At 36.6% G+C, this 21,925-nt stretch overlaps 1 protein-coding gene across 1 annotated transcript in view; it reads left to right on the top strand.

Moving 5' to 3' along the window:
- Window positions 1-17,226, top strand: part of LOC124556187 (DEP domain-containing protein 1A-like) — a 127,205-nt gene extending 109,979 nt beyond the window's left edge. The window contains exons 6-10 of the mRNA XM_047130182.1: window positions 187-310; window positions 508-692; window positions 7,367-7,555; window positions 8,916-9,074; window positions 15,543-17,226. Of these exons, the coding sequence (XP_046986138.1) occupies window positions 187-310; window positions 508-692; window positions 7,367-7,555; window positions 8,916-9,074; window positions 15,543-15,677 (792 nt within the window). The 3' untranslated portion in view covers window positions 15,678-17,226. The remainder of the gene's footprint in view (window positions 1-186; window positions 311-507; window positions 693-7,366; window positions 7,556-8,915; window positions 9,075-15,542) is intronic.
- The last annotated feature ends 4,699 nt before the right edge of the window (window positions 17,227-21,925 follow it).

The following is a 21,925-nucleotide window of genomic DNA, read 5'->3' as shown; positions in this document are numbered from 1 at the left end:
TAGCTTGCATTTCTTCCAGTCTCTCTTACAAGAGTTTGAGAAGTTAACTCAAGAGCTTTTTAATCTCAAGTTACATGAATGTATGCACGTGTTTCTCATGTTTCTGAGCTTAACTAACATGTTTTGTGAAACAGATGTTCACTGTTTTGTTCCTGTATTAACTGTAGCTTTGATGATATTCTATAGAGCAGAGCATCGCTTGATAGTACTGGAAGTGAAAGCAGTTCATATTATACAGCAACAAGTTCTGCAGATAGCTCCAGAGGAAGTAGCCAGAGTATTCCTGAAACAGTAGAAGGGCACAGGTTTGGTAAGTGCTGTCAAAACTGTTATCCTTATTATGGGTATATATTTCTTTCTTATTCCATTCCTCCATGCCCTGAAGCCACCATGTTTTCCTGCATAAGTTTCATAAATACTGGAAATTTTTATCCATAAATATTTACTTAGAGTAGTAAGATATATTACTGGACAGTCTTTTAACTACTTCATATGTTGTTCCTACAGACTCTGTTTTATGGGTGCATACATCGGAAAGACTTCTTATAGAAATTCTACAGATACTATTATTGTTTGTGCCTCCACACAATCGTACAAGATTGAAATTGTTGTTGAGTTTTATGAAGCAACTGGCACTGTTATCCATTGCTGTGGAGGAGAACTGTCAGTCTACAATATGGGACTTGCCACAGGTGATAATGCTGTTTGCTTATTTTCTTATGTTTAAAGTTTATTAGACAAATGATTGTATCTTATATACTAATACGGAATGTGTTAGCTTAAAACAGTTTGTGTCAAGTACTTCAGTATTAATTCTAACTACTTACTAGTCATTTGTAGATCAGTGTGTAATAATAATAATAATAATAATAATAATAATATACAAAATAATAACTTCAGTCATTACACAGATATTAATGACACATACAACAAAGAACAAAATTATAAATGAAGAACAAAAAGGAGCACGAGGATGTAAAGAGCAATTGATAGATGCAGAGGTGACATATCAAGCTAAAACTAAACAAAGGTCGCTACACTACGCATACATTGATTACCAAAAAGCTTTTGATAGTGTACCCCACTCATGGTTACTACAAATATTGGAAATATACAGAGTAGATCCTGAATTGATACAGTTCCTAAACATAGTAATGAAAAATTTGAAAACCACACTGAATGTCCAAACAAATTCAAATAATATCACATCACAGCCAATACAGATTAAGCGTGGAATATACCAAGGAGACTAACTAAGTCCTTTCTGGTTCTGCCTTGCTCTGAACCCACTATCCGACACTCTAAATAATACAAATTATGGATACAATATTACTGGAACATACCCACACAAAATCACACATTTGCTATACATGGATGATCTAAAACTACTGGCAGCAACAAATCAACATCTCAAACAATTACTAAAGATAACAGAAGTATTCAGCAATGATATAAATATGGCTTTTGGAATAGACAAATGTAAGAAAAATAGCATAGTCAAGGGTAAACATGTTAAACAAGAAGATTACATATTGGATAACCACAGCGACTGCATAGAAGCGATGGAAAAAACAGATGCCTATAAATATCTAGGATACAGACAAAAAATAGGAATAGATAATACAAATATTAAAGAAGAACTAAAAGAAAAATATAGACAAAGACTAACAAGAATACTGAAAACAGAATTGACAGCAAGAAACAAGACAAAAGCTATAAATACTTACGCTATACCAATATTGACCTACTCATTTGGAGTAGTGAAATGGAGTAACACAGACCTAGAAGCACTCAATACACTTACATGATCACAATGCCACAAATATAGAATACATCACATACATTCAGCAACAGAAAGATTCACATTAAGCAGGAAGGAAGGGGGAAGGGATTTATTGACAAAAAAAACCTACATTATGGACAGGTAGACAATTTAAGAAAATTCTTTATAGAACGAGCAGAAACTAGCAAAATACACAAAGCAGTCACTCATATAAATACATCGGCTACACCACTGCAATTTCATAACCACTTCTACAATCCTTTAGATCACATAACATCAACAGATATGAAGAAAGTAAATTGGAAAAAGAAATCACTACATGGCAAGCACCCGTATCATCTAACACAGCCACACATCGATCAACACACATCCAACACATGGCTAAGAAAAGGCAATATATACAGTGAGACGGAAGGATTCATGATTGCAAAACAGGATCAAACAATTAACACCAGATGTTACAGCAAGCATATTATTAAAGATCCCAATACTACAACAGATAAATGCAGACTTTGCAAACAACAAATAGAAACAGTAGATCACATCACAAGTGGATGTACAATACTAGCAAATACAGAATACCCCAGAAGACATGACAACGTAGCAAAAATAGTACATCAACAACTTGCCACATAACATAAGCTAATAAAACAACACGTTCCCACACACAAGTATGCACCACAAAATGTAATGGAGAATGATGAATACAAATTATACTGGAACAGAACCATTATAACAGATAAACCACCACCACATAACAAACCTGACATCATACTCACCAATAAAAAGAAGAAATTAACACAACTAATCGAAATATCCATACCCAATACAACAAATATACAGAAGAAAACAGGGGAAAAAATTGAAAAATACATCCAACTGGCTGAGGAAGTCAAGGACATGTGGCATCAGGATAAAGTTGACATTATACCAATTATACTATCAACTACAGGAGTCATACCACACAATATCCACCAGTACATCAACGCAATACAGCTACATCCAAACTTATACATCCAACTACAGAAATCTGTAATTATTGATACATGTTCAATTACCCAAAAGATCCTAAATGCAATGTAACATATACCGTACAGTTAAAAGGAAGTCACGCTCGATCAAGGTCCGCGTCACTTTACATTTTTAACCAGACGTAACATCTGAGAAAGGAAAGAAATAATAATAAAACTACATATGTATTTTGCATCAGACTAGCCATAGATTTCTCAGAAATAATTCATTGGAGGAAAAGTTATGAAAACATAGTTGGCATTCAAAAAAGTTTAACCAATGAATCTGTAATGTTTCCAGAGATATTTTCAAGTCTCAGACATCTGCACAGAGTAGTCTGTACAGTTGTGCAAAGCCACAGTGCCAGGGTGGCGTAGTAGTTAGCACATCTGTCTAGTGAGCAGGAGACCAGGGTTCGAATCCTGGACTTAGTACAAATTTTCATTCATCACTTCAGTCTGGATGTATACATGAAAAAGAGTTTAGTTTCCTGGCCTTTTATGTCACTACATAGTTAATGAAAAAACTTTGTGGATACATAATTTACCTGTGAGTTAAGAAGTGTGAATGACCATTTACAATGCCCTCAGTGGCATGGTAGCTAGCAGGAAGCGACTCTGCCTTGCTTATCTGGTTTCTGTATCACTAACCTGGAGTCTTGCTGCTTTGGTAGTCCCTCATCGCACAGTAGTAGCGCTCAGGCGCCAGGTTCGATGTCTGTGCGATCCTGCTGAAGTGGAGTGTTTCAGGATGTCAGCTGTTAAATGTCAACAACGTTTTGTACTATACTCGATTTTTTTTAAAAAAAAAAAAAAAAAAAAAAAAAACAACTTTGAAAAATTTCACAGAATTTCCAATATGGTGGCTCTTGCTACGCCATTATTCAAACCTTAACAACTCATGAACACCTTTCTGACTTTCCATAATTGTGATACACACTGCCCACGACACATGGCATTCACTGATAACTAACATTCACTTTTGGAGATTATATATATATCTTTCAGTCAATGGGCATTCAGATTGCTATTGCTAGGTGGATCTGACGTCACGTTTGCAGACTTTGTGACAGAAGCTTGTCTTGGAACACTGTCTCAGATTGTAAGATCCTACTCCCGAATAGTCGGACCTTGTCCCTACTAAGGTTGCACGACATTGCCGCCTATGATTTCATCAGTAATGCTCCTTACTGACGCTTAATTGTCAAATGTACTTGTAGCCTCGCTGCTACTGAGCATTCTCGATCTCATAAATATGCATAATACTTGGCATAAACACGTGAGGGGAATGCACGTATGCATTACACATTTTTCTATTTAGTTTTGTTGTTTGCCTGACAACTTAAAGATAGTCTCTGTAAGTCCGTCTCTACAAGATGATTGTGGGACCTTGGCTGTTCAATATAAAATGTCAAATCAAACACCTTCAGCCATCTAAATTTCCAGTTTCATTTTATTCGTGCTACCAGTTTCAGCATTATGTCATCTTCAGGCCACCTGACCGATTTGCGGGAAAAATCCCACCTATTGTACAATCGAAATAGGGCCAGCATACAGTCACTTGTATCTGTAAACTTCTTTTTTACAAATCGAAAGGATCACTTTGTGGCAGAGGGACTTTCGTACCACTGACTGAGCCCCCCAACCCCATTCCACTCGCGAATAGCATGTGGGAAGAATGATTGTCTTAAGCCTCTGTATTCGTTCTAGTTTCTCAAATTTTTTCCTTGTGGGGTTCTTCCTGCAAGTCTGTCAGGAGTTTGTGGAGATGGTATAATGTAATGTTGAAACCAGTAGCACAAATAAAATAAAACTGGAAATTTAGATGACTGAAGGTGTTTGTATTTGACATGATTGCAGGTGGATGGTTGCTACAAATCTACTGAAACACACACATTGCAGAAGTTGTTTTAGACTAAATATGCCAAGCATCTTGCAGTTGCTGTCCTTATAGATATTTGTGCACCCAAAATGTGACAGAAACTAGCTCTGAGTATAAAGTAGACTGAAATCGTGATCATTCATAAACCATGCAAATTTAGTTTCTCTCCTTTTGGCAAGAGTGTTAGACAGCAAAAATGGGAACTTATTGTGCAAGACAAGCCAAAGTAAATACTCATATTAAATGCCACATAAAAATGTGAAAACTTTAAAAGTCCTTTAGGTCATTTAAATTGTTAAATTTCTATCTGTTTTCATTTATAAGAATGTAAATGGCTGCACAAAATTGTGAAACATAATAAGTTCACATACAATTGAGTTAAAATGTGTTCTTAGCAATAAGAAATGAGATTTGCCTCAAACTTCTTTGAAATAAAGCACATATGACGGTCACTGCTCATAGGGGATTAGATAGCAGCGCAGATCTGAATAACATATAAGTGTAGATAAGTTACAAGAAAGTTGAGAGTTGTGACACTGTATGTTGAAGCATTTTATAAATTTATTTTGATGAACATATAAATCACTTACATTACAGGAACAAAATTAATACTATTGGGAGAATGTGCGAAGGCGCATTTCCCCGAATCCACGCCAGAGTTTGAAATGAGTATATTCTGTATACTAAAATATTTAGTAGAAAGTGTTGAATTATGTGCTAACATGAGGTGAACCATTTACACGCAGAAATTAGAGAGAGAGAGAGAGAGAGATAAGACTTTGTACTGTTTACATTTACAATTAATGTAGTTTTTCTTGCTATATGCTGTAGCAGAAATGAAATACTTTCTCCATACAATGAAACTACTGTGGAAAAGAGAAATTTTCTCTAGCATTAGTGTGTAGTGTAAATATATCCTTTGAAAGAAATAACCAAACACGTGAATGTGTTACTTCTGCTTCTGGAAAACAAAAGTAAACATCATTTTCTGCGTGATGCTGCCGATAGCTCTCACCAAACTATATTTTTTGTGAGGACTAACTTTAAAGCTTATGTTAGTAGCTCTTCAGCACCCTGTTTCTCTAATATTCACTGACCAAAGAAGATATTTCCATATGGGCACTTCCAAACTCTTAGAAGTGGATGCCAAACCACTACAGTTACTGTAAAAGTCACCACCTCTTTCTCTGGAAGAATATTTAAATTGTAGAGTGTGGGCAGATGTACATACAGGAACATGAACAGGAAAAATGTAATACTTTCAAAATTTGCGTAAAACATGCTTTCACATGTGTGCTGACCTTGCTTACCACAGGCTGTAAGTGGATAACACAAAATTGTGATTTTCACATGTAGGAAAATAATTATGTATTTTGCAGCTTTCATGTTGTTCTTGTCGATTTGAGAGATTGAAAACCTTAGAGTTATTCAACTGTGGGATGGCTAAATTATGATCACCCACCTAATAATCTGTAAGACTTTCATTACATCTATAAAACAGTGATCCATCATGGCATTATAACAAAATGCCACGGAGAGTTTCGCATTACAGTTAATCCCACTGTGTTCAGTGTGACATCTACTGTTGACATAGACATGGAGAATGTAAAGGCTGCTTAAGTATACTAGTCCATGAAGTCATGTAAGTGCGTAGTAGATCTGTGAGAATTGGCGAGTTTTGGTGCCATTGCAGACTGTAGGCTGTAATCTGTTTTCTGAAAGGTGGTAGTGGCTGTGCCTGTGAAAAGTCTGTCTCATTAATCCTCTTCATGCACCCATTCAGTGAGATTCTAGTGCCATAAACCTGTCTGTGGGCACTGTCATGTCAATGTACACCACAGGTAGTAATTAAGGAACTGGGCTTGTATGTGGGAGAAGCAGGGTGAAAAGTTCTGTCTAGCAGTCCAGATGTTGGTTTGTATGGTTTCTTTTTAAGGTGTATGTTGAGATGGTTCCATTGAGAAAGCTATTGGAAATTTCCTGCCTAATTCTTGTGTAGCCTGAGTTTGTAAGTCTCTCTCCTCTCTCTCTCTCTCTCTCTCTCTCTCTCACTCTCTCACTCTCTCACTCTCTCACACACACACACACACACACACACACACACACACACACACACACACACACTCACACTCACTCCCCCCCCCCCCTCTCCCTGTCTGATGGCTCTTTATTGACAGTACATTAAACTGTAAACTAACTCCCTTCACACTGTACCACTGCTGCCACCTGCCTGTGTTTTGAACACCATGGATAATGAGTCAGTAACCCCATGTTGTTTGTCAAGCATGCGTGTCCATCCCTATAATAGAGTAAACCGCCTTAGTCACCTTTCCAGAAAGCTTTTCAATTGTCATTCCTCCAGTTCACATACTTTGTGGACTAGGTGATCAGTTACTGCTGATGAACCCATGTAGGACGCTGGTGCGGTAGGTATTACAGATCTTTAAATTTTAGTACAGTCATTTATTCTCGTGGAAATAGTGTTTCTGATATCTTAAATGAGATTTAAAACCCATAAATGTTGAATAAACTTTGTTTATCTGTATGCTTTAGTACATTTGTGTTCCATTCTCCCGTATATGGCGAATATAAACCTTCAATTTGTCAACACCTGATATTTAATATGAAAGACAATATGAAGTTTAAAAAGTATTCTCTGTGTGAAATAATAATCATACTTGATCTTTCTAGGTTATTTCAACTTTTTCTCCATGTGTGATATCCAGTGACTGTGGAGAAAATTTCAATCGGCAAGTTGTGGAGAAAATTGTGAACTTCATGATTACCCACCAAGATGATTTACTAAATTTGCCACCTACAGTCTGCACATTAACTCAGAGACATAAAGAGAGACAGCAGGTACTGCAGGATACCAATAAGGTACAGCTAATATGTTAGTCATGTTTTTCAAACTTTTAAGTGTTCTGATACACCTAAATAGCACATACAAATACTGCTTGTTTTTATGTCCAACTGAGGAGGGGTCATTGAATTTAATGAGTTGATGAGATTGCTCTGTTCTGTCCAGGTTTTTCTGCTAATTTGTTATTGCAAATACATTTATTGGGTTTGCCACCAGATAACATTGTTAAAGTCTCACAATATTTCATTGAAGCACCTGTTTGAAATTTTCAGGTAGTCACTGGTTATAAAAGAAGTTGGTCAAAAATAGCACTCATAGCTCCGCCTGCCAGGAGCTGAAGAGAAGCCTCCTGCATGTGCCCCATGAGCAAGAACTGTGCAGCTTTATATTTCTGTCGTTAAAAGCTGAATTTAAACACTCTAATGCACTGCATCTGGTCTGTAAACAGAGATTCTTGCTTCTCCCATTTTTAGTAGCAGCCAGTGTTGAATTCCACGCAGTGTTTAACTGAAATCTTGCATCCTTGTTGGTTAGATTGTCTGCCATACAGATATTTATGGTTTTCTTAATCACACAATCCCAGAACAGTGATGCTGAGGGTAAAATTCAGTCTTATCAAAATGTGTGTTGCCTCATGTTCAGACAATGCTCTGCTGCTGTTGATTTGTCAGTTTGGTCCAAGCAAATATGTTGATGTTCAACACAGCGTTCTCACATGTTGCGACATGTCTGCCCAATATGAAACTTCCCACACTTCCATGGGATCTTATAAATGCCGCGTTATTTAAGCTCAAGATTTTCCGTGACTGAACGTAACAGATTGCTCAATTTTGCAACTTGAGAAAAATTGCTTGAGGATTTTTCCTATTCTTGAAGATGTGCTTCTAAAATATGACAAAAGTCCACTGTGGAATGAATTAGACATTTGTTTACCAGAACACCATACTAATGTGGCTGGCTCTTGGGATCTTAAACCACATGTGCTCTGTGTACAAGGGTATGTAAGAAACTCTCACATTGTGCGCGGTGATGACAGCTTCTGGCTTCCAAATGTTACTATGTGTGAGAAAGTTTGCAGAAGGCGCTGTGTCCCAGCTTGTCTTCTTACCATGACATCCAGAAATGTAATCTAACATCTGAACATTTGTTTTGTAGCCTCACAGAGTAGAAACACTACCTGTGTTTCTGTAACATTTAAATTCACTCCACTTGAATTTTCAGTTCACATTGGAAGTGCATAAGGATGGCAGGGTACCATTATAGTTAGAATTGTAAAAGGGCGGTCATCTCAAAGTGAACTTACAAACCCAACAGCGCAATTCAGAAACTAGGTTCTTTCTGTGAATGGAGTTGCAATGAACTGATTTGCCATTGCAGGTAACTGAAGAGAAAGTTACATTCTGTGAACAAGTTTCCTCACAACAATTTGAACAACAGCGACTTACGAGTTCACAGATAGCGCTTTCAGAACTTCTGGAACAAATTTTGTCTGACCGCAAAATGAAGATTAAAGAAAGAAAGAAACGACTGAAGATGGTAAGTTCATACTGTGCGAAATTAATGGATTAAAACTGTTCTTTTCTCTCTTAAAAGTGTTGCTTGTGAACTATTAGAATATGCATTTTTATTCTATAATTTATTCTAACAGCAAAATTGAAAACCACTTCACTCATACTTTTATTCTTGCAATTAATTAAATACCAATTATACTTCTACTTTTAGTCACTGCTGCAATCTTCATCAGTGAAAGATGAAAATACCTTTCTTAAAAAATAAAAATATTCATTTTGTAAATACAAAATTCTTAGCGATTTTTATTACTGGTATGAGCATTATTAAATTGATAGTTCATACACATACATTCATCTTTTTATTTAATTATCTGGAGATCTTGGATATTAGATCTGAAAGGTAATGTTCATAAGTACTGATATAAAGTCTGTGTTGTCACTAACTGTTAACATTTTTCTTTCATTTCGTTACAGTTAGATTAAAAGATAAATGTTAATGAGGTGGAAGGGTGGGGTGGGGAGGGGAGGGGGGAGCAATTCAGGAAGTAAATGTAATTTTGTTTGTCATGTTGCAGCAGTTACCTCAAAATGAATAAATTAGTCCCAAAATTATTGTTTAGTTTTGCGTTTCAGATATTTGATACATGCACAAGAAAGATATCTTAGTGTGTAAGTTTTAGTGAGAGATTCACACATTTTTCTATTTTCCCATTCATTCACCTCACCTCATTCAGTGCGTGCTTGAACATAAACGCAGGTGCTAGCCAAACCTGCAAGTTGCACTGGCATAATAGACCGTGAATGGCACCCATGCAATGTCCTCAAAACGTTGCAAGTGTCAGTCATGGTCAGAACGGTGTTCTGTGTAGTTGTGAGGACATTACGTCTGGTCTAGGTGAATTCGAATGGTGGTAAAATGTTGGTGCATGTATGCTGGGTGTTTCCGTATAACCAAGGTAGCCAAAGTGTCCTGTGTTTCAAGAACCACCATATCAAAGATTTGTACCGCATGCGTGGAAAGTACAAAAACATCTTCCACTAATTCACAATGCGAACAAAAATGTGTATTGAGTGATCATGACAGATGTTCCTTGAAGGCAATTTTTATGAAAAATAGGATGATGACAGCTACTTGTGCTATGGGTTTAATGTCACTGGTTTAGGCAGCTACTGGAAACTGAGTTACTCTTGCAGCTTGCCTCACCTTGTATTGAATACACACATGAGCCAAAACATTATGGCCGCTGCCTACTGCACAACTGGGTGCAACCTGGTAGGATTGCGGGCATGTAATGTGGCAAGGAAAGTGTATAACGCAGCATAGAAGAATGAGTAATCATTCTAGTGATGATAACAGTTGTAAATGGGAAAATCCACTGATATAAATGACTTTCACAAAGGGCACATTGTTGTGGCACTGCACTTGGGAACGATCATCTCGATAACTGCCAAGGTTCTTGCCTGTTCGTATGCTGCTGTTGTGAACATCTATGGAAAATGGTTTAAGGATGCTGAAACAAGAAGTAGCTAACAAGGTGTTGAACATCCTTGCGTCATCACAGAACATGGAGGTTGGAGGCTTGCCCATACTGTAAAGCAGGAAAGGTAATGATTCTGTGGCAGATCTAGTGACAGAGTTCAGTGTTGGTGCAGATACAAGTGTTTTGGAGCACACTGTTCAATACACATTGTTGAACATTAGGTTCTGCAGCAGAAAATCACTGTGTGTTCCCATGTGGACCCGACAACATTGTCAGTTATGATTACAGTTAGCACAGGACCAATGAAAATGTTTCACCAGGTCAGGCGAATCACTTTTCTTGCTACATCAGGTTGATGAGACTATGTTATGGACTTGGGCTGTTGGGGAAGTATTATCTTTGGGAGAACATTCATCTGGGCTTCCATAGAACATTTACTAGTAATTGAAGGTACCACAATAGCTGTAGACTGTGTGAATAATATTGCAGACAACCTGCATTGCTTCATGGCTGATGCCTTTCCCAATGGCGATAGCATCTTCTAACTGTATAACCATCCATGTCACAAGGTCAGAATTGTACTCCAATTGCTTGAGATTCACAATAGTTAATTGATGTTGCTGTCTCAGTCGCCAAATTCACCATATCTGAACCCAATAGAACACAACTGAGGCACTATAGGATGCCAGTTTTGCACATACAAACCACCAGCCTGAATTTGTGGTAATTGCATGGTCTGTGCATAAACATACCGTACCACTTACCTCTGGAAACTACAAAGGACTTGTCAAATCCTTGCCACTCAGAATCCCTGTTATAAAGCATTCCAAAGGTGATGACAACATTTTGGCTCATGAATATATGAAAGGTTTTCAATGTCTGTAGCTCTGTGGAAACTGACTAGATAGCATCTAGAAACATTGTCTCAGGTAATCAAAGTTCGAAACTCCATACAACATGTCACAATATTACATTCTAAAATGTAAATGTATTTTTTCTAATGTTCACTACAATAATTAAGTACTAGAGGTTTGTTATCATGTTAGTGTTATTTCTTGTGCCAGCAGGAATAGCACCACTATATTACAAAAATAGTTGTCATAGATTGTCTTGTTTCACAAAACATTCTAACAAGAGGTTTGTGTACAAAATTATGCTGTATTGGTAGTATTCTTTGTTTGTATGAGATCACAAATATCTGTGAAATTAATTGTATATTCACAGACAATAGACATTTTGTAACAGTAGAAGGCAGTGATCTGTTTTATTATTTGATGAACTGATCGCATTTTAATGAACTGTCATAACAATGATCTGGATTGGTTTGTTCATTGTGTGTTCCATAATCGACCACAGATCATAAAAGTTTGTATTTTCCCTGTACTTCAGTGGTAAAGTTGTATTGATGTCAACAAAATTCTGATTGGGAAACGTTATTGAGGGCATTGTTCTATTCGCCTGGTCCAGAGATTTTTACTCTTTCGACTCAAATTGTGGAACACATCTGACACAACAGTAGTTGCTTTGGGGGCCAAACTGTATGATTCGCAACTGTCACTCTGTTACTGCAAAATCTTTGGCTTCTTACTATCCATAGTGTAGCAAAATATTTACTGGGTCTGCTCTCAAGCTGTACATTACTATTCTTTTAATATTACAAATTTGGCCGGTATTATTATGGCATGGTCTTTCACACTACTACTCCTTGTTGCCATTTATCAGCATAAAGTACATGTACGTAACACAGAACATTGAGATAGTTACTGCTAGAAAGTCTTCAGTTACTACAGCTGGGTTGGGAGGGGGTGGAGGAGGAATACAGGATGTATGCACACACAACCTGATGGCATCCCAAACATTCTGAATGGAATTCAGACTCTCTGTACCTCCCACCACATCTCTGTCAATGCATTCATTGTCATTTTTATATGAATAAAACCGTTTAGATCACTAAATAAAATGTCTTTATTCAGTACAATGTTTTGGCATCTACCATATATATATATATATATATATATATATATATACACACACACACACACACACACACAAAGATGAGGTGACTTACCGAACGAAAGCGCTGGCAGGTCGATAGAAACACAAACATACACACAAAATTCAAGCTTTCACAACAAACTGTTGCCTCATCAGGAAAGAGGGAAGGAGAGGGAAAGACGAAAGGAAGTGGGTTTTAAGGGAGAGGGTAAGGAGTCATTCCAATCCCGGGAGCGGAAAGACTTACCTTAGGGGGAAAAAAGGACAGGTATACACTCGCGCACACACACACCTATCCATCCACACATACAGACACAAGCAGACATATTTAAAGACCTGGTCTTTGTGTGGTCTTGAATTTTGTGTGTATGTTTGTGTTTGTTTGTGTGTCTATCGACCTGCCAGCGCTTTCGTTTGGTAAGTCACCTCATCTTTGTTTTTATATATAATTTTTCCCACGTGGAATGTTTCCCTCTATTTTATATATATATATTTTTTTTTAATATTGACACTGAATCTTGTTTCAGAAATTCAAAGCTTTTTATATTTGATGATAATAAATAAAGACATTTTATTTAGAAATCTAAGCAGTTTTATTCAGAAAGTATTCATGAATGATCATGGACTCATAACAGGAATTTGTTTCATTCCTTAATTCATTATCTTCGGACCTATTTCTGTGACAGTTCCCACATTTTGTTCCACTGATCTATCTTCTTCACAATAACTGTGGAAGTTATCTACATGTTACCACATTTTTACTTAAATAGGTTGGGGAGGGGCTACATTAATACTTTTCAAGTAGGGTGTACTGTCAGATCATTTGGAGTCTATAGCAATAATTTTATGGTCATATTTTTGGTGGAGAACAGTAAAGAAGTCATGTTCCCTGCTTCCTTGTCTGTGACAAAATGACACTGTTTTGTCAACTCATTGCCGATGACAAAACCGGAAAATCTACAATTATGAGATTTCAGATATTCTCATCAGTTTGAGCTGTCACCTGGGTATATTCTAGCAGAGAAAAAAAATCTATTTCTGCTGTTCCAGCTTACAAATAGCAATTGAGGGTGATATAATAGTGGCACATGTACTTCTGCCAAACCATTTGTTGTGAATCCAGTACTGCTTTCCCATAGTGCTGACAGTGTTTCTGGCGAATGTTCTGATTTGTGGCAATACTATAGACAATATTGTGGGATAGGATAGCAATTCTCATGCACTGACAAGTGCTGAATAAACCATATTTATAGCAGCCTGCACCAAGGATACAAGCCTTCTTGCCTTGAGCACTTCAGATGGGCACAAGTTCAGTGTGCAGACTTAAAAAAAAGCTTTGTAATTCTTTCTTTCATTTCAGGTGATATTATGCAACATCTATTGGTGAGTAAAAACCCAGTTGCTGCACAAATAGTAAGATTTTCACCATTATATACATATGTATTCCAAGAGGACACAATGTACCACAATAATTAAATTACTACTACTACCACCACCCCCACAAACAAGATTTCCACATGTCATGTTTCATTCACTCTTCCCACCCCCCAATACACAAGAATCACTTTCCATCTTTTCCACAACAGATTTCAATTTTCAGTAAATGTTTGCATCAAGGACATCACTGCCTTATATCTGAGTGCATAAGTTCTAACAAAATCCTCAAAAATAAAAATTATCACTAACAGATATGTCCTGAGGCTCAACTGGTACTAATGGAAATCCAGTGTGGTGAACACTGTTTTATTTAGATATGTGCAGAAGTGGAAGTGATCTACCAATGTTGTAATGTGTTCTCATGGGTATTATTTGAAAATGTCCAGTGGGGTGTTTGACGTGTTGCTTAAGGAGCATACTTGGCAAACAGTGCAAGGTATCTTCCATACCTTGTACAATAGCCAGTTCACCACTTTGCAAGGCAGTGATGTATACACATACTTCATCTAGACAGATACCTTCCATTTATGTTAGATTACTGATTCTCACCAAATTAGAACACATTTGAAGTCACTCTGCAAGCTGAAGCTAAAGTGTGGCTCATGTGTAGGGAGAACTGTACTGTGTTGACTTGTGCACTTCCTCACATGAGCAATATTGTGAGATTCAGATGTGGCTGGCTGCCTCACAAACATATCACCTTTATGAATTTCTCGGCACACATTACTTGAGGACAAGTCCTTTCACGTGCTCTAGTGGTGGCAGACTATAGTTGGGGTCGGGCCATTGTTCGAGATTTGCTGTGCATTTGAATGAACATGACATTGGTACACAATAACTCATTACTGTCTGTGGCTAAATTTTTGGGATTCAGGCTGTCATGTTTACAAATTGTCATTACATACAGAGATGAAAAGGTAATTAAGTATTTTCTGTTATTCATTAGCTGAGTTTGACCTAATTCAAATCTATAATGGCCCTCCACTGCAGTTCTTTAAGTAAATCGTATTTTACCCAGCTGTCAGCTGACTATCTCAGCCATTGTATGTCAACCTCACAGCATCAATAGATACCCGATCAATATAAATACAGATGTCCATTATATGCAGATGTTAGAAGTGGAGTCTGCAATATCAATGTGCATTTGATGGCCATTTGATAATTTTGTGCAGTACTGTTTTACTAACAGTAGTTTAGGTTTTCTTAGTAGTTACTGTTTTTGTGCTTCAGTGAGAGTGCACCTTGAAACATGTCACGTTATTTTTTTAGATTAAGTGTGAGAGAAACAAATGCACGTGAGGATTTACATGGTTTTATAAATTATGCTGCTTGCTAATTGTTTGCTTAATTATGTTTGTCTGCCCCTTCCTGTGATGTCCTTTATCTTAGTTGTACAAACTTATTATTATTATTATTATTTTTTATCAAAACCATATATAATTTTAGCTCAATATTTTTGCTGGATGCTCCATGAGATATACTTTCTGTTCTCTTCAGATAGTGGTCACTTCTTCCTGGAGCAAAAGTAGTGTTCAACAGTAAAGTTTTGTTAAAAACTGTGATATATTTCTCTTTTACAGTTCAAGGAGTCATATCCTCATATCTATAACATGAGGTTTCCAGAGGACAAAAGCAGAGATACTGTCAGCGCAGAAAAACATCGAAGTATTCTCCATTTTCCGACATTCGCTAGACTGAAAAGTATAAGAGTGTGAAATAAGTGAAATGCCAGTCACTTATTGCTCTTCATCTGCAGTTCTTACTGGTTTGTGGTTGTTACTTTTACAAGCCTGACCTAAAGAAAAGACACAATCTCTCCCTACCCTGCCCTCCTTTACCATTCCCTCTCTTTTGTGTAAGACTGTTAGTCCTAAAACAAAGCACGCAAAAAGAAATCATTATAATGAACTTTTCTTTACATGACTACTTTTGAAATACATGCCTTTCCATCAGCTTTGTCACTGGCATGTCAGCATATATATTACATGTTTGTCACTATCACCAATGCATTACTTTTTGTTAAGCCTTTTAATGAACACCAGGTAAAATCTCAAATTCTACAGTAAATAATAATTATGTAACATAATAGTAACTTTGATACACTATACACAGCACTACAGTACATAAGGACCAAACATTGACTTTTTTATACATGCCCTGTGTGCTGTTTTCCTCTGTTTTCTTTAACAGACTAGATGTCATCTCACTTTGCAGCTACCAATAATGATCAATTAGGCAAAGTAACTGAGTGAAGTACCACAGTGCGTAAGACACTAGATTTGTGTTAGGGAAGATAACAGTTCAGATCTCCATCTGTGTATCCATATTTTGGTTTTCCGCAATTTCCTTAAATTGCTTATTGTGAATGCTAGGACAGTTCCCTTGAAAAGGCACATACAGTTTCTTTCCCTGACGTTGTCAGTCTGATCTTGAGTTCCATATTTAGTGACCTCATCAGTGATTTCATTTAAACCTCGATCTTTCTTCTCTCATTCCTTCCTTCTCTCCTTCGGGCAAAGTGTGTTTTATGAACTACTTCTTGTTCATCAGTTTTAGTCTGTCGGCACTGTTGTTTTAATTTTATTAAAAAAAACTATTAGATATGAAATCAAGAGTTTTGGTAATAACAGGAAAAATATGTTGGCAGTTGCAGAATGGTCCGTGAATAAATGGAGATTTAAATCACATACTAGTAGGTGTGAAATAATTAAAATAGTATTTCCATAATTGAGCTGCCTGTTCAGAAAAAGCGCGCGTGTCTAAGACAGTTCTTGTTTAATTTTTATTGACCGATTGTGTAGCACTGTACCTAATTATGTGCCTGTTGGTTAGTCACAAAAATATTTGATTGCAGTTGACACTATTTAATATTATGGTGTTGTGATAACTGATGTGAATAATTTCAGTTAAACATTGTTGAATATTCTTTTATTTTTAGATATGTCTTTCGAAACACTAATTTGAACATGTAATGAAATAAATAGTTCTAGTGTTTGTAGCATGCAGCTATATAAAGTCATATATGACACTTTGGTGACTTGGGTCATTTTACAAATTGCTTACAAAGTGCTACACATTTTTTTCAACATTTACATACCACGCAGTATATATTTCGATGCCCAATGTTCATCACAGTACAATCTAAATATAAAATACACTGGTTATCACTGTTAGTATTCAACCGCGATTCTTATACATATATTTTAACAACGCGTTTCAAGAGACAATGCTCTCATCATCAGGTTGTAAAGTCTATGTCATGAAATTAAACGGACTAAAAAGACAAAATACCATCACAAATAGTTAGGAAGTCCATAGAGTAAAACAGAATTAAAAGTATATTGGACTGTGGGTCCTCGTCTTACATTGAAGTTGTTGACAAGTCGATGGCCGTCCCATAGTTACCAAGTATGCTGTCGCATTGTGCCGGCTCGGGAGTTGTTGTGGACTGACGTGCCTAGGTGTTGTGGCGTGGTTACAGCCGTGTGCTTGACAGTAACGCTATGCTATTGGGCGCCTTATTTCCTTATTGCATTGGTCTGCCATCGTTAGCCTCTCGCAACTCCGTCAGTGACATGCTACCAGTTTAAAGTCGCATACCTACCCTAAAATAATTCTAAAAACCCGTTAAGAAAATCTCATTTCTTTAAAATTATCTTGTGCATTTAGAATATTGCTTTGTTTCTTTTCGTGGATAGCTATCTTGAATTCCTCTAGTAAATCAAGTTTCCTCCCTTTCTTTTCTACATGCAATATTTCTACGTTATCTTCTATGCTGTTAAGGGGCTGGCCTGTTTCATATATATGGTTCGCAACAGCTGATTTGTCATGATTTCCTAACCTGAATGCATCTTTATGTTCTTTATACCGGATCACGAGTGATCTTCCTGTCTGCCCTATATATTTTGCATCACAAGTTCTGCACTGAATCTTATAAACTCCCGATCTTTCAAACTTAGTTCTATTCTCGCCAATATCGTGCTTAAGGCTACACCTCACTAGGTTATTAGTCTGAAAAGCTATTTTAACATCGTATGGCTTAAAAATATTTGCTATCTTTTGTGAGACTGTTCCGTAGTATGGCATCGTGATAATTTTCTCTTTCTCTCCATCAGGTTTTTTCTTTTTGCGCTTATTACTTTTCCGTAACAGTTTTTTAACCATATCTATTCTGTAACCGTTATTCATCGCTATTCTCTTAATGGTATTAATTTCAGTCTCCCTATCTTTTTCGCTCATAGGTATATTGACTGCCCTATGCACGAGACTACGGAAAGCAGCTTCTTTATAAGCCTGCAGATGGCATGAATCATTCGGGATCACGGCATCAGTCGTAGTTTGTTTTCTATAAACGGAGAACGCATGTTTGTTGCCCTGCTTTTTTATATTCTGGTCCAGGAACTGTAAACAATTGTCAGTTTCATACTCCACGGTAAATTCTATTTTGTTATGTGTGTCGTTGAACTTTTTTACTATTTCCTCAATGTCCTCACGGGAACCATCGACAAGTAACAGTGTGTCCTCAACATAATGTTTGTAATAAACAATTTCATTCATAATGTTATCGTCAGAAATTAGAACTTCATTTTCCAGGTCGTTGATAAAAATGTCCGCCATAGTTCCTGAAATACTGGACCCGATGACTAACCCATCGTCCTGAATATAAAATTTGTTATTAAACGTAAAATAATTAAAACTTGTAATGAGCTGTAGGAGTTCAATAAATTCAATTGTCTCTTGCGTTGAAATTTTACCGTATTTAAGGAAATTTCTCTTAATGATTTCTATAGTTTCGTTAACCGGAACACTGGAGTATAAGTTCTTAACATCCAACGAAACCAAACGGGAAGTGTCAGTGACTGGCGTATCTTTAATTTCACCTATCATGGTCATATTACCACGCACCGAATAGTTATTTTTATACACGTAAGTCTTTTTCAGAATTTGGTTCAACAATTTCGTTATTTTATATGCTGGACTATTTCGACCGTTAACAATTGGACGAACCGAATGCAGATCTTTATGTATCTTCACCTGTGATCTTAATTTGGGGGCCGTTGGATTCATGGTAACACATCTTCTTTTTTCGGCTTCTGTCAGCAGGAAGTGTGTGCGTTTAAGAACATTTTTTAGTTTAATTTGGAAATTGGCTGTTATGTCTTTCAGAATTTCCGTAATGTCATTTTCGACAAAAAACGCTAAGCTCTTCGAAACGTACTACTCCTCTTTTAATATTACGACCATATTTTATGTTCAGGACGATGGGTTAGCCATGGGGTCCAGTATTTCAGGAACTATGGCGGACATTTTTATCAACGACCTCGAAGATAAAGTTCTAAATTCTGACGATAACATTATGGATAAAATTGTTTATTACAAACGTTATGTTGACGACACACTGTTACTTGTCGATGGTTCCCGTGAGGACATTGAGGAAATAGTAAAAAAGTTCAACGACGCACATATCAAAATAGAATTTACCGTGGAGTATGAAACTGACAATTGTTTACAGTTTCTGGACCTGAATATAAAAAAGCAGGGCAACAAACATGCGTTCTCTGTTTATAGAAAACAAACTACGACTGATGCCGTGATCCCGAATGATTCATGCCATCCGCAGGCTTATAAAGAAGCTGCTTTCCGTAGTCTCGTGCATAGGGCAGTCAATATACCTATGAGCGAAAAAGATAGGGAGACTGAAATTAATACCATTAAGAGAATAGCGATGAATAACGGTTACAGAATAGATATGGTTAAAAAACTGTTACGGAAAAGTAATAAGCACAAAAAGAAAAAACCTGATGGAGAGAAAGAGAAAATTATCACGATGCCATACTACGGAACAGTCTCACAAAAGATAGCAAATATTTTTAAGCCATACGATGTTAAAATAGCTTTTCAGACTAATAACCTAGTGAGGTGTAGCCTTAAGCACGATATTGGCGAGAAGAGAAATAAGTTTGAAAGATCGGGAGTTTATAAGATTCAGTGCAGAACTTGTGATGCAAAATATATAGGGCAGACAGGAAGATCACTCGTGATCTGGTATAAAGAACATAAAGATGCGTTCAGGTTAGGAAATTACGACAAATCAGCTGTTGCGAACCATATAAATGAAACAGGCCATCCCCTTAACAGCATAGAAGATAACGTAGAAATATTGCATGTAGAAATGAAACGGAGGAAACTTGATTTACTAGAGGAATTCGAGATAGCTATCCATGAAAAGAAACAAAGCAATATTCTAAATGCACAAGATAATTTTAAAGAAATGAGATTTTCTTAACGGGTTTTTAGAATTATTTTAGGGTAGGTATGCGACTTTAAACTGGTAGCATGTCACTGACGGAGTTGCGAGAGGCTAACAATGGCAGACCAATGCAATAAGGAAATAAGGCACCCAATAGCATAGTGTTACCGTCAAGCACATGGCTGTAACCACGCCACAACACCTAGGCACGTCAGTCCACAACAGCTCCCGAGCCGGCACAGTGCGACAGCGTACTTGGTAACTATGGGACGGCCATCGACTTGTCAACAACTTCCATGTAAGACGAGGACCCACAGTCCAATATACTTTTAATTCTGTTTTACTCTATGGACTTCCCAACTATTTGTGATGGTACTTTGTCTTTTAGTCCGTTTAATTTCATGACATAGACTTTACAACCTGATGATGAGAGCATTGTCTCTTGAAACGCGTTGTTAAAATATATGTATAAGAATCGCGGTTGACTGCTAACAGCGTTAACCAGTATAACGACAACTGCTACCTCGACTCCATAATGGATTATATTAAATAAAATACACTCATTAAGACACAGATATTTGGACACATTGGGAAATGTGAAAGTGTGAGCTGCTTTTGTTTAGTTAAGTTAGCGGAATGTCAGGTATACTTAATTTTTTAAAAGTACACATAAATGTAAAATGTGCATACTGCTGCTCTGGTGTTGATTGTCTTCAGATAATTTTGTATTCCACACCACGTATGAAATAAAAATGCAGTCTGTCACCAAAGGACCAAATTTATTTTGAGTACAACATTTAAATATAAGTATAGCTGCGATAATGTGCCAAATATTAATTTAGTGTTTGTTCATTTCATGTGAATAGTTTTACTTACTCCATTCTCTCAGTACTATTCGACATTTTAAAATTATATGTATTAGATTGTTAAGTTTTTTTTATTAGTTATAATATTAGTTTTATCCCAAGTGGATGGCAGTACATAAAGAGAGTTACTTGTACTTGATTGTTGTCTCTTTGTGAAATATATATGTATTTTTAGTCTTTTGTACTACACATTTATAAGTCTGCTTGTTGTTATGCTATTAGACATTTTGCATTGTATCATTTATATTTGTTCAAATATCAGTTGAATATTTCATTCATTTTATCATATGAAGAATTTTATGTACTTCAAAGATATTTACTTACTCAGTAAGCAATAAAGGAGAACAGTATCCTGAAGATCATTTTACATTGCAATATATATTTTAATCTAGATTGTTTTGATGTAGTAAAATATAAATATAAGGCCCTAGGTAAATCCATTCACTGGAGTATTGAAATATAACTGTTTTAATATACAGGGATAGTTCATAACAGTGCATTGAGAGATGAAATATACTTAATTGCATGTGGAATGAGGAAATAAATTTGGTGATGTACGTTAACGAGAAAGTGTGAGTCAAGTGTTGTTGCAGTTTAATACAGTGTCAAAAAACAGGGAAAGGAGTGACAGTGGAAATGAAGCCACTCGGGTCTAAATTGAGGACGAAATCAAAGCGTGTTAGAGATATACTAACCAGGATATATAAGTTTCAGCTGTGACGGCTAATGTGTCATGATGCATGCTCTGTAATGAAAGGCAAATTGAGCTTACCGAATAAGAACAGAATTTCTTAAAACTCTTAATATCCCTGGTTTGTCTTCAGAAATTTAAATGGCTGTGTGTGGT

The sequence above is a fragment of the Schistocerca americana genome, chromosome X (assembly GCF_021461395.2).
Source record: "Schistocerca americana isolate TAMUIC-IGC-003095 chromosome X, iqSchAmer2.1, whole genome shotgun sequence".
Classification (NCBI taxonomy): Eukaryota; Metazoa; Arthropoda; class Insecta; order Orthoptera; family Acrididae; genus Schistocerca; species Schistocerca americana.
The sequence above is the reverse complement of the archived record's forward strand: the minus strand, read 5'-3'. Positions and strand labels throughout refer to the sequence as shown.